Genomic DNA, 27,649 nt, shown 5'->3' on the forward strand with positions numbered 1-27,649 from the left:
CGCGTTGTGAGGCAGCCGCGGATCCGCGCTGTGCTGGGCAGGAAGGCCGCGCTCGGCCCAACTCGGCGCTGGTGGAACTCGAAGCACGGAATGCTTCGGGTCGGCGCTCCCAGCTCGGCTGCCTGGGCTTTATCCAGGTATGGGGACCCGCAGCGCTGCGCGGTGCCGCTGCTCTCCGGGTGCAGGATTTCCTCTCACGTCTGGCTCAAATCTTCTCTCTTTTACTTCAGAGTCATTCCCCTCTTGTAACGCGCTCTGCCTGCATTAAAAGTTCTTCTCCTGCTTGAGAGCTCCTTAAGGCTGCCTCTGCCTAGAGCAGTGTGGCTCTGTCCCTCTGAGCGTCACACACAAAAATGTGCCGTCTTCATCTCGAGGCAGAAAGCAAACGGGCACGTTGGCTGTTATTCTCTGTTCTGTTAGAGGCATGTGCCCAGCAAATTAGTATAGGTTAGATAATTACTCATTAGGAACATGCTGTGTGAGGCTTTCTGCATTGACTTTGTAGTGTCATAGGTTAAGTGTTGGCCTTGCTGCCTGTTGCTTCCCAATTATGTTAATTATCAGGTAAACGGTCACACACTGGTGTTGCAGGATTTCTTTGCCTGCTGAACTGAGGTGCAAACACCACTTCTGAAACCGCTTGATCTTTCTGATGGCTTTTAAGCAGATCACTGTGCACAGGATGAGGCGTTTGCTAGCAATGATACCTACAGAACCATTCTGGCTGCTAAGGTCTGTGTGGTTCCCTGCAAACCACAGCAGGCTGGAGGGGCCTGGAAGCAGATTGTTATGGGCTGCTGAATGTGCTGTTATACTTGAAGCTAGAACAGGTAAAGAGGCCAGTAGGCACTTGCTGCCTTACACTGAGCTCAAAGCTGATGTGTCACCCCCTGTGTAAGCAAGAGGACGATGTCAGTGACAGGTTTGGGTGGTAACGTGGAGCAGTTCATACAGTGCTGCCTCTTCTGTTTGAAAGCTGGGCAGTAGGTATTCATGTGATGAAATGTGTGTCTTCTATAGGACTGTGTGTTTTGGAATCCATCAGAGCTTTTGCTTCAGTGGCAGAGAAGTGACTCTGGAAGCACAGGGCTGTTCCTTCCTGCAGCTCTGGCAGCTCATCCATTGCTGAGAAGCTGGGCTTTGGTTTGGTGCTTCCCAGGGAGTGGTTGTGGGCATCTAATCCTCACAGGATGCTACAAGATCAGAATGGCATTTTAGAGGAAGTAGCTGCCAAAAGTCTTCCTACAATGCTCCTGTTGTTCACTGCCTAGTAAGTGTTGCTCAAATATTGAATGGAGTTGTTCAACTGACCTGCATATATCATGAGGTGAAGATCGGAGCCTGAGGCATGCTTTGTCCCATCCAGAAGAGTAAACTTGTTTAAAACAAACAACATGCTTTGGTGGCAGGGCTCTTAGCTGCTGGATCTCAGCTCAACAAGAAAGAAAAGTCTCCAAAAGAGAGGTTTAATAGTAGAATTAAAATGATGCTGGAAGAACCGAAGGCACATCTATGGTTTATTGTTCTGTTTGAGTGATGCTTTTTGTTCTTAAACCTGACAGCTTCCCATCCCTCTGCAGGTGCCATTGCAAGCTTTGCTATTGTGCTGACGTGCAGAGTGGCTGTCGTTCAGGGTTGCATGTGGTTCTGCACAAGCAGTGGAACTTCCCAGCAGGTTTGCTGCATTCCAGCTTGGTGCTCATGTGTTCCCACAGTGCAGGTGCACCCCCAAGCCCAGCTGTGAGCCTGAAGGAGCACTGCCAACTTTTTGGCAATGCTTGAATTGTTTTCCTCAGCTCCGTAGAGGAGCTGGGGGTGATGAGCCCTTCAGCTCAGCTCTTTGCTGCAGAGTGCTTAATTACCTGTCAGAGACCATTTTAATTTTAGCTTCTGAGCTGTATCCGAAGCTGACCCATTTATTTGGTGTTTCAAATGTTGGAATGGAAGCGTTGGTGTTCTGTGGGAGTGGGACACCCCGAATTAATGCAGCCACTGCTCAGTGCTGGTGTTCCCATCTCAGGGAGGCATGGAGCTGACCGTGCTCCTGTGCAGCAAACGCCAGCATGGATGGCATGTCATAGCATTGCTGCATGGACCTCCTGCTTTAACACATCCTGCTTCTCAACACTGCATACAGATTCTTTAATTCCTGCATTGTTTCCTGGTGCAAGCTAAAAATCTGAGGAAAAGCCAAATCTGCAAGGTACCCTGCTCTGTGCTCCCAGGGCCTTCCTCTGCTGTCTTTCTCTTTTGTTTGGAAATGGAATCCTTTTGGCTGTGGAAGCAGTGAGTCTTTATTGGCGCTGGTGTGGTTTTGTGCCATGAGGAGCAAACAAAGGGTGTGCTGAGCATTCCAGGGGTGTGCTGAGCAGCTCAGAGGTGCCTGGCACAGGAGGCTGGTGGAACCCTCACTTCTGAGCGGCTGCTGCCTGAGGACAGGGAGCTCGTGTTGCTGCAGAGCCTGCCCTGCTAAGCACAGGGATGCTGCTGCCTTTGGCTGCACAGGTCCTGGCACTTCTCCGCTGTGTTTTCAGATTCAGTCAGGTAGGAGGAGCTGTGAGGGATCTTCTACAGTCTTCTGTTCACAGCTGCTGAAGCTGAGCAGCAGCTAGCACTCTGGCTTTCTGGCAGTGTGGCTCCTGGCTGCTTTTGCAGCAGTAATACCTAAAGGCAGAGGAGCAGGGCTGGAACACAGCGGGCATTTTGAGGAATGCTAAGAGCACGTTGGTGCCCAGTGCTGAAAAACCCACTTGAGTGCTGGGCGGTGCAGCTTGTCAATGGCAGACAGCACTCTCATCACTGCTGCTCCATCACTCGCTGCTTGTCTTGTGTGTGGCGGTATCTCTGAAGGGAACCCATTATTCCAGCTGCTTTGGAGTGGCTCTGGAGTTGTATTGTTCATTCTTCATGTGTGTGAGTTGCTGGGAAAAGGCAAAGCAGGCGTGGGGACGGTGCACAGGAGAGGGCTGGGCGGCTGCGGTGAGCAGCGTGGCAGTGAGAGCTGAGCCAATGGAGCAGGGCAGGGGCTGCACCTCCTGCGGGGCTGGGGGGAGAAATAGCATTGCAGATGACTGTGTTTCTTCGCTGCGGCTGGGTTTGATGTGGCTGTCTGTCCCAGTGCTAGCACAGAAAATGGGTCCTTTATGAGCAATGGCCGTGTTGGAGGTTGTAACAGAAGCTGCCCAAAAGCTGCGACTGTGTGAGTTTGAGGGATATGCCAAAACCTTCAGGTTTTTCATTTAGAAGCACTCTTTGGTCCTATATCTGTAATGGAGCTTATCTTCATCAGAGCCTGAAATTCTTCAGAGGGAAATCTGGAACTGACAGCTGGAAAATGCACTGTGAAGGAGCTCTGCAGCTCTTTGCACGGCGCTGTATCAGTAAAGGTGGAGTGCAAGCCGTGTTCTCAGAGCTAAGCACTTCTATCTGTTGCATCTCTGTGATCTTAAAACTTATTTGCTCGTGTATGTCTTAGCATAAACCCTTGAGGGCTGTTTAATTGCTGTGTAATTAATAAAACTGTCATCAGACTGGAGGCATTTCTATTAAGAGACTCTGAAATAGACCGCCATGCACTACTTGCTTAATCTAAAAGTAAAAAGTTTCAGTGATTTTTATTGATTTATGAAGCAGTTTAGGCCAAACTTGCTGCGGCTCGTCTGCAGGTGGGTGTCTCAGCTCAGATCTCCCTGGGGTTTGCAATGTCAGGCCTCAGTGGCACCAAAAGCCATTAAACACTCAATCCAAGTGTCACGTTCTGTGCTTTTTTTCTTTTATTCTCTTACATTTTGTCTTATCCCAAACTACTTCTGCTCTGTGGTGATAACTGCATCCATTGCAGACGGCATCTCGCTCCCTCTGGTGTTTGCTGTTAATCATGCTCATCTTAAAACCCTGTATTTAACCCTGAGAGGACAGAACAGGCAGGGAGTGCTGATGATCTGTGCTCTGATCTGGTGGGAGGCAATTTGCTGCTGCAGTGGCTGACAGATCTGAGGCTGCTGCCCAGGACTCAGAGATCCAGCTGTGTTTGATTTCCTGGGCTGAGAACACAGGAATGCTTTTCCTTCCTTTCCTCCTGCATTTTGGAGGTATCATCCTTGGTGCTTGATACCTTTGCACTCGGTGTTGCTTCTCACACTGGTTTCGGTGTTCCTGGGGCAGTTTGGGGTCTGGCACGGGGCTGTTAAGGATCTCCTCAGGCTCAACTGGGTAACAACAGCTCACATTCATGGCCTTTCTTGGCTCTTCACATTCACAGCTCCACAGGGGCTGGAGGGGAGCTCAGGAGATCGAGTTCTGCTCTCTTCCCCCATCACCGTGTGCCCTTCAGCGTCGGGCTGCTGTTGCTGGGTGCTCTGCTGTGCTGACACTGCCTCTGCTTGCTCTGAGCACAGCAGCAGCACAAGGAACTGCTCCCTTGGAGCTGCCTTTAGGGCAGCCTGTGAATACCTGAGCTGCAGGGTGCTCCTCTGCTGGCTGTGAGCAGTTGGGTCGCATCCCAGGAAGGCTTTGGGTGAAGCAGTGGGTGTAGCAGGGAGCTGGTAATGGAGAGATGTATCAATTCAACACCATGAGCTGCTCAGCACAGAGCCAGGTGTTTGCCTTCTCCATTCCTTTCTTCAGTGGTTCTGGAAAGCACATAAGGAAAGACTGAACCAGTGCCATCCTGGGAAGCGTTTCTTCACACCGCACTAAGGAAACAGACATTAAAAACACTTATGCAAGGACTATCAGTGAATCAGTGCTGGGGAAAATAACCAGCTTTTGGTCTGTTTCACTTTTCAAATCTCCCCCCCCAAGTATTTGGGCCTTGCTGTGTGATTGCAATGCCTACAGCTATGCGAATGCTTCCTCACTGCGTGCTGTGGTTGGGTGGCTCTGTGCACCTGGGCTCCTTTTGCCATCAGCTGTGGTTGTGAATCTGGGCAGCTGGATTTGGGGGGAGGTGAAGTCGATGTGTTCCCTTCATGCTGCTCGTGAATGGCAGTGCTACTCCAGGGAGATTAACAAAAAGTTAATGCCTGCTGAGCCTTTAAAGCTTTCTATTTATAGGGCCTCCGGTTTCTTGTCCTTCTGCAGGATTTGGTGTGCTGCTATTGGGAAGGGACTTCGTTCTGCTCTTCAAAATGCCTTATTTCAGTTTCAGATCTGTTTCTGAGCTCTGCAGTGCGCTTTTTCCACCCTCTTTTAAGGAAGTTGCTCATTACATCAGTCTCATTTGTAGATGAGGTTTGCCTGTAGGTTGCAGGGGCAGCTGGATGTGGCTCTACTGGGGTACATATTTAATATCTGTGCTATTTTTTCAGCCCTGTGGTCATGCAGTGCTTTGTCTGAGAGGATCTTGGGAAACTGAGGGTGACGTTTAAAGAAGTTGGGGGTAAGAGCTATGAGAAGTGACAGGAACACTTCCTGGCTGTGTGCATAAGGATTGAGAAACTGCTCCATAGCACCCAGCATGAAGTGCTGGCCGGGCTGTGCAATGTGATAAGGGGTGGAGGGTTGGGTGACACCCTGCTGCTCTTTGTGTGCATAAAACATTCAGGGCTGGGTACAGTGCCTTTGTAGATCAGTTGCACATTGCCTCTGTCACACTTTCAGCATCTCAGATCAAGTGTGCAGTTCTTCCTGCCAGTTGTCTTTCACATTAAACGTGACTTTAAGCTTCCCATGGGAGCTGCCTGGGCCTGAACCGCCCCCAGGCCAAGCATTGAGTCCCAAACTTCTTTTTCATGGGAGATGTCACCCATGAAGCTGCTGTGTTTGAAGGCAGTGCTGCTCCTGTTGGCCGTGAAGTCACGGTGCTGGGATCAGCTGCAGCATCTCTGTGCTCCTCAGGCCCTGCGTGGTTGCTGGTGCTGCCATGCGCTGTGTGTGAATTCTAACATTCTCAGCTTTGAGCAGCTGGATGCCACGGCTTGTAGGTAGGATGGAGCAGAAGGCCAAAAAGCAGTTGGGATAATACACAACACTTAGTGCAGAGGGTCGTCTCATTCAAAAGCAGGCTTGAGTGCTGAAGAATCCCTTTGGTGGCTGGCAGGTGCTGCTCTCAGGGCAGAGCTGTGCTTTGGGGTCTCCTCCTGCTCTGCTTCCTCTGGCAACTGATGTATTTCTCTTGAATGATGAGTGCAGTGATGCATGGGTGGCTTTTTAAGGAGACATTTAAGTCCTCACTTTTGTTTGTATGATTTCTGTAGCAGATGCCTTCGGTGCTTCAGTCATAATTAATTGTGACCAGAAAGAGTCTGAGTTAAACATCCTACCAAAGTAAAATCTGCACTGATGGTTTCAGATGATGCTTTTGCCACATCCCTCCTACAAGCACAGATGTGGCTGTTTGGAAAGAAGTGAAAGGCCAAACATTAAATGTAAATGTTGTGACGTTTGGTTGTGATTTACTGACAAAATCAGACAAATCTCGAGGTGGGAAAACCACTCAGGGTTCTCACACTGGGATGCAGTGGGCATCTGAGTCTGGGGTAGGTGGTGTGTGCAGCATGTGCAGAGGATGGGTAATCTGATGTCACCTGAATGTGTGGGCTGTCTTTGACATGGTGGGGTGGGAGCAGGAGGGAAATGCACTGAAGAAACACCTGGGTGTACTTTGTTTCATAATAAATAGCACTGCTTCTTGTTAATGAAAGCTTCCTTTGGAATTAAGTCCTTATCTAAAGGCTGTGTGTGAGAGAGGTTTGGTTCTTGCAGATCTCCACTGCTTCCTCCCCACTGACTGCTGGAAGCCTACAGAAGGGAATGTCCCTGTTAAACGAGCAGCACTTCTTTGTTTCCCTCAGGCAAAGTACATCTCCCAGTGCATCGATGAGATCAAGCAGGAGCTGAAGCAGGATAACATTGCAGTGAAAGCAAACGCCGTCTGCAAGCTCACATATGTAAGTGCCTCGCTGAGATGCGGTGCCATCACAGTGTCACTTCTCTCTTGCTGACTAGCAGCTGGCCTCTGCTTGGGCTGTGCTTTCGTGGCAGCTCCACCCTGGAGGCACGTGCTGCAGGTGGAAGTGCTCCCGCATGCATCTCTGACATCAGTGCCTGCACGCTCCTTTCCATTTCTTGTGCTGGCACTGGTGTTTGTGTGACTTCATCTCACTGAGCTGGGTCAGCAAACTGATCTGTTCAAAGCTAATCCAATAAAAAAGTAGTTTTCAGCTGGACAAAGTAAGAGCTTGTAGCTGCACGAGGACTTGAAACTGGTGTTTGTTTCTCTCTGTGCAGTTCTTTGTGGAGTGGGAGAACTGCTAAAGAGTGACTTTTGTGATTCTGTTTAAAAAATAACACAGTGGTGCCAATCCAACTGCATGTGTAGAACCTGGAGCTACTGCCAATTAGTTCTACAGCTTCTGGTGGAACTTCTGGGTAACTTCAACTCCTTGATGGCATAGAGTGTAACGTGGGGCTTGGTCATGAGGTGGAGATGTATTATTATTTTTGGACCCTCGCTTCATCTTTCTGAGCTCTCCTGATTGATTCTTTGAGTGTAGTTACAGAAATGTCACCTTGGCTTCTCTGCTCACAGTTACAGATGCTGGGCTATGACATCAGCTGGGCTGCTTTCAACATTATCGAAGTCATGAGTGCATCCAAGTTTACATTCAAAGTGAGTTTTCTGTTTAATTACAGCTGTGCAGACCGAGCTGTGTCACTACTGTATTTAATGGATGTGTTGATGTATCATCATTAGGTTTGATTTCTTTAGGAAGCAAAGCAAGTAGACTTTCTGTAGTACGTGGGCAGTACTTGTCCTGCCACCACAGGCTTTTCTAGCAGGTCTTAAACAGCAGCTGCCAAACTTTCTTGCAGAAAAGCCAGGCTGTCGAGTTTTTGTTTTGTTTCATGAAGGCCACCTGAGATTCCCTGTGATGTATTCCATTGTGCAGTTGCTTTGTAACTGCTCCTGAAAGGTTTGGTCCAGTTCCCAGGCTGGGCTTCCATACCCAAAAGTCAGGAATGGGGGAGTGTGCTTTGTTTGGAGTGCAGCACAGCCATAATAAATATTCCCCGTTTCTCCTAATGACAGTCCTACTTTATCTCTGCATCTCCTTGGCCATTAAGTCTGTATATTCTAAAGAAGGACAGGAGATGAAGCTGATTTTAATATCCTAAAAGAGATGTATTACAACTGAAGATGTCAATTGTTAAAAAGAGTTTGTATCAGGAAACTATAGAAAACTGCCATACCTCTTCTGTTATGCAAACCCAGCGCCTGTTTTAAACAACTGGTTGTTCTTGATCTAAACATCTCTAAACTTTATGTAATGCCTTTGTGTCTCCTTGCCTTCTCACAGAGGATTGGTTACCTGGCTGCCTCTCAGTGCTTTCACGAAGGGACTGATGTCATTATGTTGACAACCAATCAAATCCGGAAGGTAAATTCTTGATTTCAGTTCCTGGTTTCTTCCTCTTTGTATTTTAAGAGATTATACAGGATTTTATTTATTTGACAAGAGATACACTGAAGTAGAATTCTTCTCATGTGGTGCACAGTCTTCACACAATCTGAAGGACTGATGCAGTCTTAGGAGTTCTCTAGGGTTCCCTGGTGCTGCTTCATGCCAACTCTGTGTTTATTTGCTTAAAAAGCCCAGTGGGAAGTAATTCACCCAGTGTCTTTCATAAAGCCTCAAATTACAGCCATTACAGTTGGAAAGTTTTGTTGCTCTTTAAGAAGTAAGCTATTTGTTCTCAAAGTAGAATCTAACTTTCTCCCACCTGCCAAAGGTTCCAAAATGAGATGCATGTGGCACAGAGCCCTGAGGGCCTGGCTATGTTTAGCTCTCCTGACGTGGTTTCTTTGCACATATGACTCCACAGTGTTAATTCACATAGTCCAAGAGCAAACCCCATGCTGTTCCCTTCATATCTCTGTTTCCCAACAACTGCAGCTATGAATTCATCCTGTAATGCTCTGTCTTCCACGAGATCCAGCTTTATAATCAACATCTGAATGCACTCAGATATGACTGTTAATATATTAAATGCACCAGGCTGAATTTTAGAAGTACTTTCTATCCTCTACAAAACAAGTACAAAGAAGCTTGACAAATGAAATGTGTTCTACACTCTAGCTTGAGTTCTGTCTTTTTGGGCTGAAAGCCATGGTGCTGCCAGCAGCTTGGAAGGGAAGTAATCTCCTTTCTTTAATTAGGTTAGGGCACTGTTCTGTGCTCATCATCAGAGCTTGCCCTGTGAGGCTGCTGGTGGTTTGGCTTTGACTTAACAGGGTTAGTATTTAATTCCTTTTTTGTTTTTTTAGGCTTTTAAACATATTTGTGATCATGTCAGAGGTTTTAAACAATTATTTGCCATTTCTGAAATAGCACTGAGGTATGCTGTCTCTAATTGCTTTTATGATGCAGTCACCCACCTATTAATTACAATTCCTTGTGCTCATTATTCAGTGCCACAGTAGCTGTGTTTTAGCAGGTGTTGGAGGAGACTCTACTTAATAGAGTCAACTTAATACTCTATATAATAGAGTATATAAATATTCCCATGGAATAGAAATAGCTCTGCTTCCAATCTGACTGAATGAAATTTGTTTGAAGAAATATTTCTCAACATCCTTTGTGATCTTAAATTTTTGAGCCTGTTTTTCCTTTTTTAGGATCTGAGTAGCCCTAACCAATATGATACAGGAGTTGCACTGACTGGCTTGTCCTGTTTTGTTACTCCAGATCTTGCCAGGGACTTGGCAAATGACATCATGACCTTGGTGAGTCAATAAGACTAAAATAAACTCCTTCCTCTACTTAAACGTTAAATTGTTCGAATCTGTGTGATTTAGAACTGCTATATGTGAAAAGTGATCCTCTTCCCTTGTGAGCCCCTTGGGCAGCCTTTCCCAGTTAGTTGTGGAGGTTTCCTTGGTTGTTTCTCCTAGTGGAGGTGATAGATGGCAGCCCAGCCCTCCACACTGAGCTCTGGAGCACCAAAGTAGCAGAGTCACCTGTCAGACAGTTTTCAGAGAGCTGGATAAGGACCCGGGGACCTTGAGGAGAATCTTAGAAATGTCCATTTGTAAGAGCCTCAGCCCAACTGTTTCGTTCACAGATGTCTCACACGAAGCCTTATATCAGGAAGAAGGCAGTGTTAATCATGTACAAAGTGTTTTTGAAATACCCAGAGTCCCTCCGTCCTGCGTTTCCTCGCCTTAAAGAGAAACTTGAAGACCCAGATCCTGGTGAGTGGATTTCAGTAACTTCTCTTCCAAAACATCTGAAGTGTAAATGCTTTTCAGGCTTGTAGAGAGAAGAGTATGTGAAAAATACCTAAATAAAGCATTTTAAAGAAGCAAATGTTTTGAAACACTTGCATTAGATTATAAGGTTTTTCTTTTATCTTAATGTTACCTGTGTCCCTCAGATGAACTATCCACAGTAAGGAGGGAAGGAGAATGGCAGTGTCCTTTCTGATGCTGATCACAAGCCAGATATCTGGTAGCTTGCTAACAGTATTAGAAAGCAGCCAAAATTAAACATTCTTCCTCAGTTTGCTTTGCATCTGTATGTTTATTTTACTGCCTCACCTTCAGTAACGAGGCTGAGCCTTTCCTTGCAACACCCAGATCTGCATCATGAGCTGCCTTTGGTCTGAGCATTCTGCAACAGAAGCTTCAATTACACTTCAGGCACTGATGATCTCCTCTCCCTTCTGTTCCCCAGGTGTGCAGTCTGCTGCAGTAAATGTTATCTGTGAGCTGGCTCGACGCAATCCCAAAAACTACCTTTCCCTTGCTCCACTGTTTTTCAAGTTGATGACATCCTCAACCAATAATTGGGTTCTCATTAAAATTATAAAACTGGCAAGTATTCCTTACCTGTGCATAGAGGATTGAGATCTTCCTTAGATTATGTTGAGTGTGAAAACACTTTACTTGCTTGGAGGCATTGTTACCATTAAAGCTGAGTGAAAAAGAAACCAGGAATCTCTTCTGTTTTTGTCAATGTAACCAAAGACAAAAATATTTTAGGATAAGCTGATTAAATGTAGCAAACTGCAATTTAAGGAGTGTTTTTGTACTGCTTGAAAACAGCTGTTGATTCAGTCTCTTGTCTGCACTTTTTTTTTGATAGTTTGGTGCTCTTACTCCACTAGAACCCAGACTGGGGAAGAAACTGATTGAGCCTCTGACCAACCTCATACACAGGTACTGCTTTGTTCACCCAGGGTTGGTGAAGTGCCTGTTGGGTGGGTCACTAAGTTTGTTTCCTGATGCCAGATGCGTTGGCTTTATGCATCAAAAGATGGTGATGTCAAGGCTATTTCTTACAAAGCTGAGTGAGACAAACTGCCATAAGACATGTAGTTGGGTGCCTGACTGCCAGAGTGTGGGTTTCTCAGGAGCTTGTGTGCTGTGCCATTCTTCATTCATCTCTCCATCTGCCATTCCTGAGGTAGGCAGAGGGTTTGGTTTGATCTTTGGATGAGATTGGTTCACTGCTTTGTAACCAGTACTGAGACTTGGGCTAATTGCTTCCTGGTAGTTAATTTCCTGTGTAATTAAAGTTGTTAACTAGCTCCAAAATATCACTAACAACTCTAAAAAACGTGATGGTTTTATTCCCTATTTAAAGTACTTGATTTCTGTTTCAGCACCTCAGCCATGTCTCTCTTATACGAATGTGTGAACACAGTAATAGCAGGTGAGAACTGAAATTTGTGACCTAGAAAAGAACACAATGAACTTTGTCGTTAGTTAATGCTATTTAAACCTTTTCTAATTTATTGCATTTTATAACTGAATTAAATTGCTTGGCAAACTTTCCATGTTCTGTTTCAGTGTGGGGCTGTAACTGAAGTCCTTGGTTGTCAGCAGATGAGGCTGAGTTATTCCAGCTATCCTCTGTTTGCTGAAGGCTAAAATAAAGCAGCAGTTGACAATGAGTGATTATTTATATTAAGCTCCTAAGTGCTTTTAGAACTGTGAATCGTGCCAGCAGCCATAAAATGGCAAATACCATCAATTCTTCATGGAAAGTTTGCCAATGTTTGCTGATTTGAGGAAGTTAACAGGATAGGGCCACCTTTCTGCTGCGGGTTGTGTGCTGCTGGAGCTTCCCAAACATCCAACATAGTCAGCAGTGGGAGCTGACTTTGCCTCAAGTCTCTTACTGACTTGATGAAAACTCCAATTTAATTACAGTAAACTCCAGGATCCGTTGCTGCACCTGATTATGTTAGGGAAGTGCTTGCTGAGGTTCATCTGTGTGGTTGCTGGTGACGTATTTACAGTTGTGACTGCAGCAGGATATCACTAAAATCGTCCTTAATGAGAGCACAGTGTGACGTAAAGCAACTCCAACCTGGTTTCTGCTACAGCTCTTTTTACAGCTCGTGCTTTTGTTTCCATCCTGCCCTGCAATTTATTGCTTTCCTAAAGTTAGATGAAACTGCAGTGTGTGGAAGGGCCTTCTTTCTCCTCCCAAGCTGCCCCAAAGCCCCAGCAGGCGAGCAGCAAACAGGTGCTCAGCTTCCCCTGTGGGCAGAGCTGTCTGTTGGCCTTTGTGATGCTCAGAATACAGCAGTGCTGACTGAAATGTGTGCTTATGTGTTTCAGTTCTGATCTCTCTGTCCTCTGGGATGCCCAACCACAGCGCCAGCATCCAGGTATGGCACGTCTCGTGTTCTGCCCTGTCATCCCAAATGTGGTGGGAAAATGAGCTTGTGTTCCTCTGCTAAAGCAGTAGATAACTCTTGCTTAGGAGGAGTCCTATAGACTGAAGCATTTCCTGTGAATTCTGTTCTTCCTTTGGTTTAGAAAGCAAGTTCTTCTCTTCTGAAGATTTTCTCACTTTTATTCAGCTACTGCTATTGATACATCATGAAATCTGCTTTGTTTTGCAATCAGTTCATGCAGCAAGACTACTAGAGCCACAGGCCTTCCTCAGAATGCTTCCCTGTGTGCTCCTGCATGTAAATCAACTTCATGAAGAGTTGTTTTAATGTAGACCTTTAAAGCTTGGCCTTCTTTCTTTCCTTCCAGCTTTGTGTACAGAAGTTAAGAATATTGATCGAGGACTCTGACCAGAACTGTAAGTATGGTGCTTGTCTTCATGGCAGCTCTGAGCAAGCACTCACAGGGGAGAAATTGCAGCAGTCTTAGTGCAGTGAGCTGTGTCTCCAAACATCTTGTTCAGTATTACAGAGCTGTTATGTTGTAAACAATTGTTGGGTCTGTAATGTGGAAATAATTTTAGATAGCGAGCTCTTGTAATGAACATTCTTTTAACTAAATGAGATGATTTATTACTGCAGCTTATGGTCTACCAAATCTAAAACACTTCTCTTTCCATGCTCTGTGCTTTCTCTTTTAGTGTACCTCCTGCTTGGGAAAGTAGTGAGGGCTGTTCATGTAGTCAGAGCTTTATAGTAAAATATAAGAATACTATTTTTTTAAATGACAACAAAGAACATTGGAAAATCCTTTTTATTTCCTGCCAAGATTTTTAATTGTTTTTTTTAATCCTACTTTTTCTCCATGGAAAATGGATCTCGTTCTTAATACATCAATCTTCTTAATACTCTTTATGCTGTGCTCACCCTGCGATGCCAGCTCTCAAAACCCAGGGGTCCTGTATGAGAAATACGTGTTTTGATATCAGTGGTAGAACTTGGAGTGTGAAAAGGCAGTGCTCAGTGTGTGCAGCCGTGGCCCCACGCGTGGGACTGTGACATTAAGGAAGGTCATCTGTGATGTGCTGGTTTTCAGATGTGGTTCATCCTGGTCACAAACACTCATTTGAATTAGGAAGGTTGGTGTGAGTAGAACCAGCCAATGTCAAAACTTCATGGGCAACAGCAACCAGTATTTCTATATTTGGAAGGAAGTTTTATTTTGTTTTTCGCAGTGAAATACCTGGGATTGCTAGCTATGTCCAAAATCCTGAAAACACATCCCAAGTCGGTTCAGTCTCACAAGGACCTCATTCTGCAGTGTCTGGATGACAAAGATGAGTCTATCCGACTCAGAGCTTTGGACCTCCTGTATGGCATGGTATGTTTCTGCAGGTGTTGCTCTTCCAGCCTCTATGACCCTTTAGTTAGGAAGCAAATGGTTAAGGAAAACATGCAACTTTCTTGTCCACCCTCCCTCATAATGGTCTTTTGGTAATAACTGCCTCATCATTAAAGCTATACCAGGTCTTTTATTTGTAATAAGAGCTTTAAATGCTTCCATTCCAACTGCAAGAACAAACCTGTAGTGACAGCACTTGATCTCTGAAAGGGCTGTGGTTACAGTTTGTGCCTTTCATTCAAGAGCCTGCAAAACTGGGGCTTACTGGGGTGCATCTGGTTTCTTTGACACAAAAACTCAGATCCATTGAGGAGCTAGCATCTGCTTTAATAGAACTGGAAGCACTTGGTACAGGAAATACTTTTGAGCCAGCACTTCAGTAACAACTCCTTCAACAGGTATCAAAGAAGAACTTGATGGAGATAGTGAAGAAACTGATGATCCACGTGGATAAAGCAGAAGGGACGACGTATCGGGATGAGCTGCTGACTAAAATCATAGACATCTGTAGTCAGTCCAATTACCAGTACATCACCAACTTTGAGTGGTCAGTGTTTTTGTGTCAGCTTTGAGACCATCAGCAGTGGCAATGCAGGGACATGATGAAACTGTGTCCCTTCCACTTCCTGTAGGTACATCAGCATCTTGGTGGAACTGACTCGATTGGAAGGCACACGGCACGGGCACCTTATAGCAGCCCAGATGTTAGATGTAGCTATCAGAGTGAAAGCTATCCGTAAGTTTGCAGTTTCTCAGATGGCCATGCTTCTGGACAACGCTCACCTCATCGCCAGCAACACCCAGAGGAATGGGATCTGCGAGGTGCTGTACGCTGCTGCCTGGATATGTGGGGAGTTCTCTGAGTAAGTGTGTGATCACAAAGCCTGACACACTCAGACACGGATTTGGGCCACTGAAAAGTGATTTCTAAGATGTTCTTCTCTCAAAATACACTCATTGTTCCTAGCAAAAGGATTGCTTCTTTCCCACTCCTTCATACCATAGCAGTTCTCAGCTGTTTGTAGTCAGGACAGATGCTTCGTGTTGAATATCTGATCTTTCTTCTGCATTCCTGCCTGCTCAGGCGTGGCTGTGGATATGAGCAGTCTTAATACAGTGCAGGAGCTCTTTAATCATTGTCTAACCCTATTGGGTTTTTTAAAACCACAAACACTGCTGCAGTGAACTGTGTTCTGTGCAGTAAGCATTGCCTACTAGTTTGTTTTTCTTCAGTAACTAACTAGAACCTCACCGACGTGAGCAGTGAAGTGCAGGATGGCAGAAGGGGCTGCTAGTCCAACATTGCCAGTGCAAATGGCACTTAAAAGTGCAGTAATTAGTTAATGGAGAAAATACTGCACTTGTAGAGGTGGAAGCCAAGCTGTTTCCCTTCTTCTTTGAGAAGATAAGGTTGTAAACTCGTGCGTGCCGTGTTACTGCTGTCACTTGGAAGGAGAAAAACACAGGCAGCAATGATGGTGTATGTAGCCCAACTTGTCTTTATTTGTGCTGCAGCTGAGGTGTCTGAAGAATTCTTAAGGCTGACAAAAGTGCTGAAGTTTCTCCATTGCTGTCTGATGTCAATTCTGTCTTTCTAGACACCTGGAAGAAGCAAATCAAACATTGGAAGCAATGCTGAGGCCTAAAGTTACCACTCTACCTGGCCACATCCAGGCAGTTTACGTGCAGAACATGGTGAAGCTGTATGCGTCCATCCTGCAGCAGAAAGAGCAGGCTGGGGAGAAGGAGGCAGCTCAGGAAATCACACAGCTGATGATTGAGCGTTTGCCTCAGTTTGTGCAGAGTGCGGATCTGGAAGTTCAGGAGAGGGTAAGAGAACAAAATGAGGCCATTCAGGGGACACAGCTGGAAGAGGTGGGATGGTGGTCCTTACCTCCCTGATTGCAGCAGTCAGGGCACTTACCTTCAGCTGACTTTCGTTGGAGTGTGAGTGGGGACTTCCTGGTTCTGTGTTTTTACATCAGTTCTGAAATTACTTCTGTGTTTGTTCTTAGGCTTCTTGTATCTTGCAACTAATAAAATATATTCAGAAGCTGCAAGTGAAAGAAGTGCCTGTAGCTGAGGAAGTAATAGCCCTGTTTGCTGGTGAGCTGAACCCTGTGGCTCCTAAGGCACAGAAGAAAGTCCCAGTTCCAGAGGGGTAAGGTTCCTTCTCTCATGCAAAGCCTCACCTAAACTGCTTAAGCCTTAAAGTAAAGCTGGGATATGACTGTAAACCCTGAAGCACTCAGGGGTACTGAATCAATCTATTTGTGTTTACTGCAACTCTTACCAGCTTGGACCTGGATGCCTGGATCAACGAACCTCCATCAGACAGTGAGTCTGAAGATGAAAAGCCCAAAACAATTTTTCACGATGAGGAGCAAAGGCATTCCAAGCCCAGGCATCCAGAAATGGATGAAGAAGAACTGGCCAGGGTGAGTGAGTTGTTAAAATGCTGTTTTGCACATAATTTAGTGGTAATGTTGTCAGAGTAATATAGTTGTACAGTAATAATGGTACTTAAAGTTATATCCTAGTATGTCTCTTGACTCAGAACAGTTTTGTCATAAGCAAGCTGCTGTGCAGTAGAATTTTTGCAAGTAGGTAATGTTCCAAATATTATGGGAGACCACATCTTGCATTCTGATGCCTTCTATGTCTCTTTGCTTGTAAGCAAACATTCTAACCACAGATTCTCTTTTCCTTCTAGCGTCGAGAAGCCCGGAAACAAGAACAGGCAAACAACCCCTTTTATATTAAAAGCTCTCCTTCCCCACAGAAGGTGAGTGAGTGAGTCTGATTCAGTCTCTTGTTGGCCTCCCATACTGTGTCTCTCTGAATGCTGGTGCTGCAGCTCCCCTTTGGGGCACTTGTGATTATTCTCACTGCAGTTACAATCACATAAGTGTGGTGCCTGGAGTGACAACCTGCAGCTGTTTTTGAGCCTTCTTTCTGTTGGAAAAGCTTGCAAATGACTAAATGTCACCAGAGCAGCCAGCTCTCCATGGATTTCCAGTGGACCTCCAGTTTAAAAAGAGTGCTGACTGTCACAGCTTCCATTGCAGAGAACCTTCTTGCAGAGAGCAGTCTTGGTTGAGTTGCCATGGAAAGTTCACTGTTTGGATTTTACCAGTGACTCCTCAAAAGCTGCAAAGACATTTTTCTTCTTTGCCTGTATGTCACAGAGTCCTGTGCAGGAGTTTGTCCCACTCTGGGTGCTGCTTTTGGCATTCACCTTGAAAGGCACTTCATTAAGTGCTGGGAAGACTGAGCTAACACCTTAAGGTCAATAGTTATCCTTCATGGTCCTCTTAAAACACGCTGCATGTTTGTGGCTCAGGTCACAATGGGCTCTTCTTGCCATCCCCTCCAGGGAGAGTTCTTTTATTCCTTCAGTGTCCCAAAGATTGCCCTCATTCTCCTCAACCTAGACCTCAAAATTCCAGTGGAGTGGCAAATTTTTACTCATAAAGCACAAACCAAAAAGTCTTTGGAGTTGCAGGAAGCCTTTTCCATGGCAGCAGCCGGGTTAAAGCACTGGAGCTCAAGGCAGGATCTTTTATAACAGCAAGCAGTTGGCTCTAACATACAGCCAGCTACCAGATAGGATTTAGCACCGAGCTATTCCATTCCTGTCGTTTAAAATGCTCACTTAAGGGATTAAACAGCCTGCTGTTCAGAAATGTCTATTTATATAGGTCTGGCAATGCTCACAGCATACACTTTCATTTTCCCAGCGTTACCAAGACACTCCAGGTGTGGAACATATCCCTGTGGTCCAGATCGACCTTTCTGTCCCCTTGAAAGTTCCAGGTAAGTGCAGCTGACACTGCAAATGAAGCGCAGAAATTCAAGCAAAAGTGATAACGTCAAATTCTTAAGTATGAGCAGCATACATTAATTAGGCTCTAAATTGGCTCTGTGATCACGTGCACTGAAAGCAATTTGGCTTCTTCTGTAGGAATGCCAATGTCTGACCAGTACGTGAAACTGGAAGAAGAGCGGAGACATAAACAGAAACTGGAGAAGGACAAGAAAAAGAAAAAACAGAAAAAGGAAAAGAGAGGGAAACATCACCGCCATAACTCCCTGCACACAGAGAGCGAGGAGGACATCGCTCCAGCCCACCACGTGGACATCATCACAGAGGAGATGCCGGAGGTCAGCTGGGCTCTGTGCTCTTGGAAGGCAGCCTCCCCCAGAACTGCAGAGCTGGTTAAGAAATGACTGGTGGAAATGGCCCTAAACTGTGCTTTGCAGGGGGAGGAATGTCTTCTGCAGGGGAAGTTGTCTTTTTTGTGCCCTGGGCTATTAAAAGAACAGTGTGCATCTCTGCTATGAAAGCAATGCTGTGCAAACAGTTGCTTTGTTCATTATGCTCTGCTGCTTCACTTGGACGTTGTCTTGCTGTCTAGTCAGCAGATTTGCAGCTGATTGCAATTAATTGCACGTGCTAGTGATGTGATCTGTGTTTGTTCCTAAAACTTCTGCTAATCAAAACCAAACAGCAGCAATTCAGATCCTGCAATTTGGGAAGAATGGCTTTCTGTTCTAAATTAGTCTTGTAACGAGATGCTGTGTTAATGTGTGCTGCTGTTAAGACTTGCTGGGCCTGACTGCAAGCTGCCCTGCTCTGTGGTTAGCAAGCTTAAAAAGCACCAACAAACTGCACTGGGGAGTGTAGAGCTTGGTTTAGAAGTTGCCCAAGGTCTGATTTGTGAGCTGATGGTCTCTCTCTCTCTCCTGCAGAATGCGTTGCCCAGTGATGAGGATGACAAGGATCCCAATGATCCGTACAAGGCACTCGACATAGATCTGGATAAGTAAGTTTTGTGTGTGAACTTAATGACAGCCAGAATGCAGGAGGGCTCGGCTGAGGCCACGCTTACCAAGGCCCTGTCTGCAGTCCAGTGGGTGAAAAGCCCTGAGTCTCTCTCCACCCTTCGATGTGACTGTAGGTGGCCATTCAGGTTGGGTTCCCACTGCAGTGTAGATGATAAAAGCTGAGCTGCTAAAATACTGGCAGTTTGGGGAGGGTGGATAAAACATTCTGTGTGGCTGGGTCCCAGCAGAAGTGAATGTCTGAGCATTTGGGGGCAACTCTTTGATTCGGTGTGCCTTTGCACTGAGTGTGGTCTGTGTTCATCTGTGTTCATCTCAGACCTGCTGTGCACAGGGCAAGGCTGCGTGCTCTGTGGAGCTTCAGTGCAGTGCCACTGTTGTGAACTGTTGTTCTAATCTGATTGGGCTTCTGTATTGTTTTCATCTGTTCTCTTTCCATTTCACATGAGTCACTGTGCTCTCCTGTCACGTTTTCTCATGTCTGTGTCCTCTCTTTCCTTCTGTGCTTGCACTGCTATGTCTGTCACGCTCACACGCAGTCTGGTTTCAGGGAAGCCGTCCAGGTAAGACTGTACTGCTAAGTGCTTCACCTTCTTATCTCAGCTTGGTTGATTTTAGTGGATGGCATAAATACGTGAGGAGTCACGAAGCTGTTGATATCAGTGAGCCTTAGATTTGTTTGGGTGTTTTCCTTGCTGACCTTCAGCAGTGACGCCACAGATATCTTTCTGAGCTGATGCTTGCTGCTTACACATAAAAAAATGAATGGTTAAGCAAAAGCTGTAGGAAAGGAAGCAATCAGTTAACTTTTTCTCTTCTAGAAAGTGTTTGAGAGTGAATAAATTTGTGGTGCTTTTTCCCGAGTAATGGATTCTGGATATGATGTAAATCTGAACTGCTGGTGGTGCTTTCTGGAAACAAACACCTGAGCTGAAGCACAGCTCTTCAGTGTCACAGTAGAGCACAGCTTCATAGCATCAGCTGCCAAACATTTTGCTGCTTAAACCCAAACTCTGATCAGTGATGTGTTCAGAGATAACACCACACTATGTGCCTTTCTGTAGGGTTACCCACAGGTCTACAGCTGGCACCTGGGTGACCAGATGTTACCACAGGCTTCAGTCTCCTTCAGAACATTGCTCAGCTTTCTAATCTGAGAGCAGTGACTGCAGGGACTTAAACCTTACTTTTGGTCCACGTGCGTGTGCTGATTTAGATTTGGGGTCCAACTTGTAAAAGGCAAAAAGTAACCGGCAAGAACCAGACTTTGTCTTGGAAGCAGAGAATCTGAGTGAAGGGAGTCTGTCCTTGCAGCAGGCTGATGTTGTGTTTGTATCTCAGACCCTTAGCAGACAGTGAGAAGCTGCCAGTGCAGAGACACAGGAATGCTGAAGCCCTGAAGACGCCCGACTCCGAAGCTCCACCCGTAGAGAAAAAAAGCAAGAAACCCAAAAAGAAGGAAAAGAAACACAAAGAAAAGGAGAAGGACAAAGGGAAGAAGAAGGAGAAAGAGAAAAAGGTAGTAGAGGAAGAAGAAGAGAAAAAGGTAATTTGAGGCTTTCTTTTACGAACAGCTCTTATGCTCCATATCTTCTGCTGTGTTTTGTGCTTGTTGGTTAGGGGTCAGAGGCACCATGATGACTTCTGTCTCCTCTCTGAATTCAGGAGGAAGACTTGGATTTCTGGCTCTCCACGGCTCCACCACCTGGCTCTGCTGCCCAGCCACAGGTAGACATCACACCGTGCCAAAGGACACCTTTCTTACAGCTGCATCTCAGCTGTGATAGCAGTGCTTTGTCGCAGTGCAGGAGGGAGGGCTGATAGGTTTATGTACCCACTGTGCTGCTGTGAGGCAGTGAAGCTGCGTCCCCAGTTCAGACACTGCTGTGGGAGGCTCCAGTCTCACCACAGTGCAGCTCAGTGGAAGTAAATGCAGATGTAGCTGCAGGCTCTGTGAGTGTCGGTGTTGTTAATCTGTGGTTTTAGTTCTCAGTGTGAACCAGAACCCAGCAGTATTAATAGGGGTGAGAGACCTAGTCTGAAAGAAAAACTACCGAATTTCTATGGGAGACTGCAGGAGAGATGGAAAACAAGGAGTTGATTCCCTGCAGGAAGTCTTTGCTGTCCTGTCCTCGAGTGATCTTTGGCCAAGTTTCAGCAGCATGAAGTTGATGCCAGCTTTGATACAGTGTTATTGTAATGTAACTTCCTGATAACAGTTCGGGAGGAGGGGGGTGTCGCTGTCGCGGTTTCTATTCTGGGATTCAGCTGTTTCAACTGTGTTCCATTAGTGTCATAATCCTTCTGATAATCCACTCAGAGCGGGCCTCAAGCGAGTGCTGCTGTTGTGTCTGAGCCTGAAGGGGTAAAAAAGGAAGAAAGGGAAGAGCAGCAGGAAGAAGAGGAGGAGGATGAAGGCAAGGTAAGCAGTCCTGAGCGGCTGACACCTCAGCTGTGTTCTCCGGTGTCTCCTGTTCCACCTGTCCAGGTGGAGGCCGGCGATGCAGAGCTGTAGCGGTTGTAAAGCTGAGCTTCCAAGCAGCTGAAGATATTTGGCCTTCTAATCCCAGGCTGCTTTGGGCTCTAAGGCATTGGTGTTGGAACTGAGAGCAAGGTTTAGCACAATGATTGCTGGGGTGCAGGGAATGAAGGCTCTGTTCTGGGTTTCTGTGGGGTAGGAGATGCCAGTTGTGCAATGCAGGGCATCAGTGTCGGCACAGCAGTCGCTGTAATGGCTAAGAATGTGTGGGTTTCTTTAAGGATTTGGTTTAGTTTCTCGTTGTTCTTGTAGAAATCCTCCAAGCATAAGAAGAAAAAGCACAAGAAAGAGAAAGAAGAGAAATCAAAGGATAAAAAGAAATCCAAAAAGAAGCATCACCACAGCGAGGAGGAGATGGCAGAGTCTGTGCAGAATGGAACACTAGATGATGAGCCACTACCAGTGAGTAGCTGTGTGCTGGCAGAGCCCAGCTCTGGGAGGAAGGCAGAAGCTGAACTGTTCTTTGGGGACGGAGAACATCAGCTCTCCTCAGTGAAACCAGCCCTCTGTAGTGTGACTGCCATCTGTTTCTTTGCAGCCCATGTCCAGCTACCGCCTTCTTGCTGAAAACCCATACATTAAAATGGTGAGTTTGCTGGCACTCAAATCCAGAGAATTTCTTCTTTTGTTCTTTTTTTTTTTTAAGAGAGGGTGGTACTGCAGCTTCATCTAGGCATTTAATAGCAAATAATTTGAATCCCAGGAGGCAGATGCCTAGGGGGGCTCTGCTCTACGCCCCTTTGGTTGTCCCTTTAAAAGTTGTTCAGCTGAAATGTCTTCCTGCTCCTTGCAGTACTGTGGGGCTGATCACCGAGCTTTCTGTTGTCCCGTGGCTGCACTGACTCGTCTTTGAAGCTTGCCATGTGCTGCTGGTGCACTCTGTTGCTGTGCTACACGAAGCTTCGGAACCTTCCCTATGATTTTTCTTTCCTCACTTGCAGACCTATGATATCCAAGGAAACCTGCAGAACGACAGCCAAGTGACCGTCTCCGTTATCTTCGAGAACAAAAGCACTAGCTTCCTTAAGAGCATGGAGCTCAATGTCCTGGACTCTCTCAACACTAAGATGCTCCGACCAGAAGGATCGTCGGTGCACGATGGGATACCTGTGCCCTTCCAGCTGCCCCCTGGTAATGCACGGCCTCGCTCAGTGTTCTGGGAGCGCTCCTGGTCCTGCGCTGCCCTCTGCTGGAAAGAATTGTTTGAACTTCTTGCTGTTTTTCCTTCCAGAAAGACTCGTCTTTCTGCCTGGGTGTTCGCTGGGCTCTCACACAGTTGATTGTAGAGGATAAGTCTCCCTACAGCAAGGCTGTAAATGCAGGTGGTTCTGCAAATGCAGGACTGGGAGTGCAGCTGCCAGGGTTCCTTTTTCAGGCTGGTACACCTCTAAATGTGCATCAGCAGGAATCCCCAGTTCAGGAGGTGTTTGCTGTGAGGTTTCAAATGAAAGAAGATTCTGATTCCTACCAAGTGCAGCTATCAGTGCTGCCTTCCAGATATCCAAGGGTTTAGTGCTGTAACGCTATCAATTCAAAGAAGGGATTGTGCACATCACACTCTTCCAGCTACATGGAAAAGTTGCAACTTGGTTCAGAAATAGTGGGTCCATAAAGCCGAGCTGCTGCTGATCAGTTTGTCCTAATGATTGCATAGAGATGGATGCAGTTTCCTTACCTGACTTCTTCCTCTCCTTTCTTTATGCCAGGAATCTCTAACGAAGCCCAGTTTGTGTTTACACTTCAGAGTATTGTTATGGCTCAGAAGTTGAAAGGAACGCTGTCCTTTATAGTCAAAGTAAGTGCAGCTTTAAACTCTGTGCTTCTGCTTCCTTTGGAACTGCACAGGGGAGCTTGACTGGGGTGGAAAGCACTGCTTTAGAGCTTCTCTCAGGCATCATTTCATCTCTGCTGCACCAGCCCATTCTGTGATGTGAGAAGTATTTTTATGTGACATCTCGAGCCAAGAGTGCCCCGAGTGCTGCACAGAGCATGTCCTGAATTGTCATTCCTGGCAGTGTGAGCAATGCAGCCCGAGACACTTACTGCCCTGTCAGATAGGAAGTGATGCGTCTGCCGGGGAGAGGAGGGCAACCAGTTACAGGAGAGGCAACTCAGAGTGTGCTCTGCTGTCAGTTGGTTAGCTGGCACAAGGCTGAAAAAATAGTAATGAGGTAACATTAATAAGGTGTAATTCAGCCAGACTCAACTGGAAAATAGAGCTGGGTCTGTTCAGCTGTGTTCCTTACCTGCTCTGGGTGCGTATATTGACTCAGCTGCCCAAATCTGGTCCCGATGGCCATCCTCACACTGATCCTTCAGGCCCACTCAGCTTTTATCAAGGGGAGCTGAGCCTTAAAGCCTCATCTGTGCCTCGTCGGAGGTGGGGGTGGTGCCTCCTCTCGCTGCCTCAGGGCTCCCGTTCATCTCCTTTCCTTTGACCTGTTGCAGAATGATGAAGGTTCAACCCATGAAAAACTAGATTTCAAATTGCACTTCAGTTGCGCTTCATACTTGATCACGACGCCTTGCTATAGGTAAGTGCCACTTAGGGGCACCTCCCAGCACGGTGCTTCTGCTGCCATGTGGAGCTGAGCTTTGGCTGCAGGCTACGGCTGCGGGACACAGCATGGTTTTGATTCTGGCTGCTCGTGATTGGTTTGGTGACAGTTGTGTCGTCTCTCGTAATGCCTGCCTGCTGAGATACATCCACTGATGTGCTCCAGGCGGTCCTGAAGGGGCTGTGTGCCGTGCAGGCTGTGTGGCAGCAGCTCTTGTTGATGCCATAGGGCGCTCTGATGCGGTCTGAGGAACGGTTCCCACATTCCCTGAGAGCTCAGCAATGTGCACCCATCTGCATCCTGACGTGTCTTAGGGTCTGCGTGGGGCTGACGTGGCAGATCTCGCTCAGCTTTGTGGCCCAGGGACTGACTTGACTTCCTGTATTGCAGTGATGCTTTTGCCAAGCTCCTGGAGTCTGGAGATCTGCACATGAGTTCTATTAAAGTAGATGGGATTAGCATTTCTTTCCAACATCTCCTGGCAAAGATCTGTTTTCATCATCATTTTTCAGGTGGGTCTTTTGCAGAATCCCTGTCAAAATTCCGTCTTTTGAAATCCTGCTGTGTTTGGTGAGCGTGAATGAATTGCAGAGAGCTGGTTCTGAGTTCTGCAATGCTTTTGTATCCTTGAAACGAGCTCTGCTTGGCTCTCTGGCCCCTCCAGCAGAAGTTTCTGTTCCTTGAGGCCAGACAGCAGCAGCTCCGTTCCACTGAAAGCAAACTGTACGTTAAAGAAGTGCTCTCACTGAGTGCCAACTCTGCTTCCTCTGCAGTTGTGGAACGTGTTGATTCCTGTGCATCCATGTACAGCCGTTCTATCCAAGGCCATCACGTCTGCCTGCTGGTGAAAAAGGTGAGTGTGTCACAATGCTCTGAAGTGGGACCTGAGAGGAACGGGGTCCGTGGCTTCCTCATCTCATGGGAGGAAGGGAAATTGTTGGTGCTGAAATGGTGACTGGGGGGGGGGCAGCAGTGGATACCAACAGAACTGAGCCTCAACCCACGGATCTTTTCTTCCTCTTGAAGGGAGAGAACTCTGTGTCCATAGATGGGAAATGCAGTGATCCCACCCTGCTTAGCAACTTGTTGGATGAGATGAAAGAGACATTGTCCAAGTGCTGAACGTTCATCCAAATACCCCGACTACGAGAAGCACCTGATGTGTGACGACAAGCAGACCCAAGTGTTAAGGTTCCTCCCTCGTACGCATGTACTATCCTGGGGCACGTGCTTTTCAGTTACCTCCACCATCATTTGCAGTTTAAGCATTTTAAGGCTGTATGTTACCTTTTCATTTTGAGACTTTTTACAAACTGTGGTGTTAACCCTTTCTAGCCCAAAGAGATCCCGGTGACGTGACTGGAGGGGGGGGGGAGGGGTGCTATTTATTCAGCAGCTCACGGTGATGCTGTGACCATTTCCATCTGATGGGGCACTGAGCAGAACTCAGCACTCAGCGTTGCTGTGCTTCTTACCAGGAGGGGCTGGCTGTGCTCAGCTGCAGAGCGTCTTCAGGGCTGCTGTGGGTGATGTATATTTCTAGCAGAGGCTGATGCTGGACCTGACGGCCTCTTTTTTGTTGTTTTTTTTTTTCTTAAATGTGATGATGATGATGATGATGATGATCTCAAGATCCATTGCGATCAGCTCATAAACATCCTCTGCCTCTGAGCTGCTGAGCTGTGTGAGATGGGGATGTTGGTGGGTTCCTGTCGGTGGTCGTTGCCGTGAGCCTTAACCTTGTGGGGGGTGGGGGTGGGACGCAGCGCTGCTGCTGTCTGCTCCCACTGCTGTCCCTGCAGATGGAGGCTGTCGCTGCTCCATCTGAGCTCTCTGCTGATGTATTCCGAGTCCACTTCAATTTCACATTCCTGACAAGTTACGGTGTAGCAAGAAACTGGAAATCCAGAGGGGTTTTTTCCTGCTTTTCTTTCACCATCTTCCTCCCAGAGGCTGACCAACACCGGCGTGCAGAAACAGCCCTTGTGCGACTCTGCGCAGCCCTCAGACCAGCACTGCTCCCCCCGCAGTGACAGCGCTGTGCCGGGGGGTGAGGGGATCTGGGGAGGAAATCAAACCCCTTCTGCACTAAACCTCGTGGCATCACGGACTGGGAAGGGCTGTTTTCTGTCCTTTACAGATGTGTTTAACTGATGTCCCCCAAAGTATCGTGCTTCTTTTTTTCCCAGCTGTTGTGGTTGCTGTTCCATACGCAGCAAACAGAACGGTTTTGCTTTGAGGTGTGGGCTGAGATCCATCGATTGCTGTTCCCAGAACTCCCCCAGGGAGGAGCTGAGCCGCTGCCCTTCCAGCAGGGAACAGCACGAAGCGTCACCTCCTCCCTGGGGCCAAGGTTGAGCACACGAAATGTGCGCCGCCCTCCTCACGCTTCACTCCTCCCATGTCAGTGTTTGCGGACGGGCTGTGGCTGTGCTGCAGGAGCAGCTGTGTGCAGGTCCTGGTAGGGCTCAGCCCCTGCTGAGGCGGCTCCTGCGTTACAGACTGAGCGGATCCCACGTGTCTGCCAGGGTGGTGTTCCTCAACTCGTGTTTTTTTAATTCATGGATGAAAGCTGTCACTTTAGCATGTAGAGTCTCCTCTTACAGAATCCCGTGCAGTGATTCTAGAACTTTGAACCTGTATGATGTGTTACATTCACAAATTTATTTGCTATCAACATTCCCTTAAAAAAAAAAAAAAGAGAGAAAAAGAGAACATACCACAAGCTGCTGTAATGATTTTGTGTCGAGATGATCCAATAAACTTTCAAAACAAAGTTAAATCGTTTTGGCTTTGTTAAGGAGTCGTTCTGAAAGAGCTGCAGGAATGTTTGTCAGGAATCCCCTGCTCTGCAATACGGGCACGGCGTGTGGCTGCTGCAAGGGCTGAGCGCCGTGTGCCCTCAGTGGAGGAGCTGAGAGCTCTGCAGAGGTGAGAAGTTCCTTTCTGCCCCAGCAGCTGGGAGCTGCGTGGAGAAAATCCCACTGCCTTTGCAGAGGTGTTACCTGCGCTGAGCTCCTGCTGCTCCCAGAAGCGTTGGCTCATTCGTTTTCACTGCAGGGTGGGCCTGCACTGTCCGGCAAGGGGAAAACGGCACTCTGTGCTGCTGACCTCGGGAGAAAGGAGCTGTGCACGGGGGGGGAGGGCAAAATAAAGGCTTGGGGTGAACGTCGGGTGCGCGCAGTGAGCAGCGGGGCCTGAACTGCGCGGTGCCGCCTCCCAGCAGCAGGGCGGGCGCTGGTTCTGCTCCGTGCCGCCATCGTGCCGCGATCCATCGAGCAGCTGAACGGAAAATCGGTCCTTATCGCTGCAGCTCCTGCAAGCCGTGCGGTGAGGGCTGCGTGCCTGGAGCTGCACCCGGCGCTGCTGCGCTTCGTGCCGCGCAGGGGAGGCTGAGCTCCTACGGCTCTGCGGCGGAACGAAGAAATGCTGGAGGTCCCGCGGGCCGGCCGGAGCCGTGACTCAGCTGCAGGATGTCATTACCGTGCTGTGTCAACGCTTCGTTCCGTCTCTAATTTAATCCATTAGGGTTTCTAAGAATAACCAGCTTTTACTAATTACAAAGAAGAGCGGGCTGCGTCAGGGCTGATCCTGATCTGTACCGGCGGAGCTCCGGGAGGGGCTGGGAAAGGCCAATGCGGGGGGGGAGGAGGAGGAACGGCACCGCGGAGCCCCGTG

The 27,649-nt window shown here is 47.2% G+C and overlaps 2 protein-coding genes across 2 annotated transcripts in view; both read left to right on the forward strand.

The window, feature by feature from the left end:
- Positions 1–249, forward strand: part of MOB3A (MOB kinase activator 3A) — a 4,180-nt gene extending 3,931 nt beyond the window's left edge. Inside the window, exon 3 of the mRNA XM_019609950.2 lies at positions 231–249. Within this exon, the coding sequence (XP_019465495.1) occupies positions 231–249 (19 nt within the window). The remainder of the gene's footprint in view (positions 1–230) is intronic.
- Positions 250–6,641: 6,392 nt separating this feature from the next.
- On the forward strand, positions 6,642–26,753 carry AP3D1 (adaptor related protein complex 3 subunit delta 1; the record flags this gene model as incomplete). Its single annotated transcript, XM_019609951.1, has 31 exons — positions 6,642–6,890; positions 7,532–7,612; positions 8,301–8,381; positions 9,620–9,727; positions 10,066–10,195; positions 10,677–10,816; positions 11,088–11,161; positions 11,608–11,657; positions 12,572–12,621; positions 12,998–13,046; positions 13,863–14,008; positions 14,428–14,576; positions 14,662–14,892; positions 15,628–15,859; positions 16,045–16,190; positions 16,326–16,467; positions 16,743–16,814; positions 17,770–17,845; positions 17,994–18,193; positions 18,782–18,855; positions 20,216–20,420; positions 20,540–20,602; positions 21,195–21,296; positions 21,666–21,815; positions 21,952–21,999; positions 22,355–22,544; positions 23,120–23,208; positions 23,862–23,947; positions 24,362–24,483; positions 24,745–24,824; positions 24,998–26,753. Coding segments are annotated over 31 exons (3,711 nt in total), but the record flags the coding sequence as incomplete, so codon positions are not given.
- Between the last annotated feature and the right edge of the window lie 896 nt (positions 26,754–27,649).

Source organism: Meleagris gallopavo, chromosome 30 (genome assembly GCF_000146605.3).
Source record: "Meleagris gallopavo isolate NT-WF06-2002-E0010 breed Aviagen turkey brand Nicholas breeding stock chromosome 30, Turkey_5.1, whole genome shotgun sequence".
Lineage (NCBI taxonomy): Eukaryota > Metazoa > Chordata > Aves > Galliformes > Phasianidae > Meleagris > Meleagris gallopavo.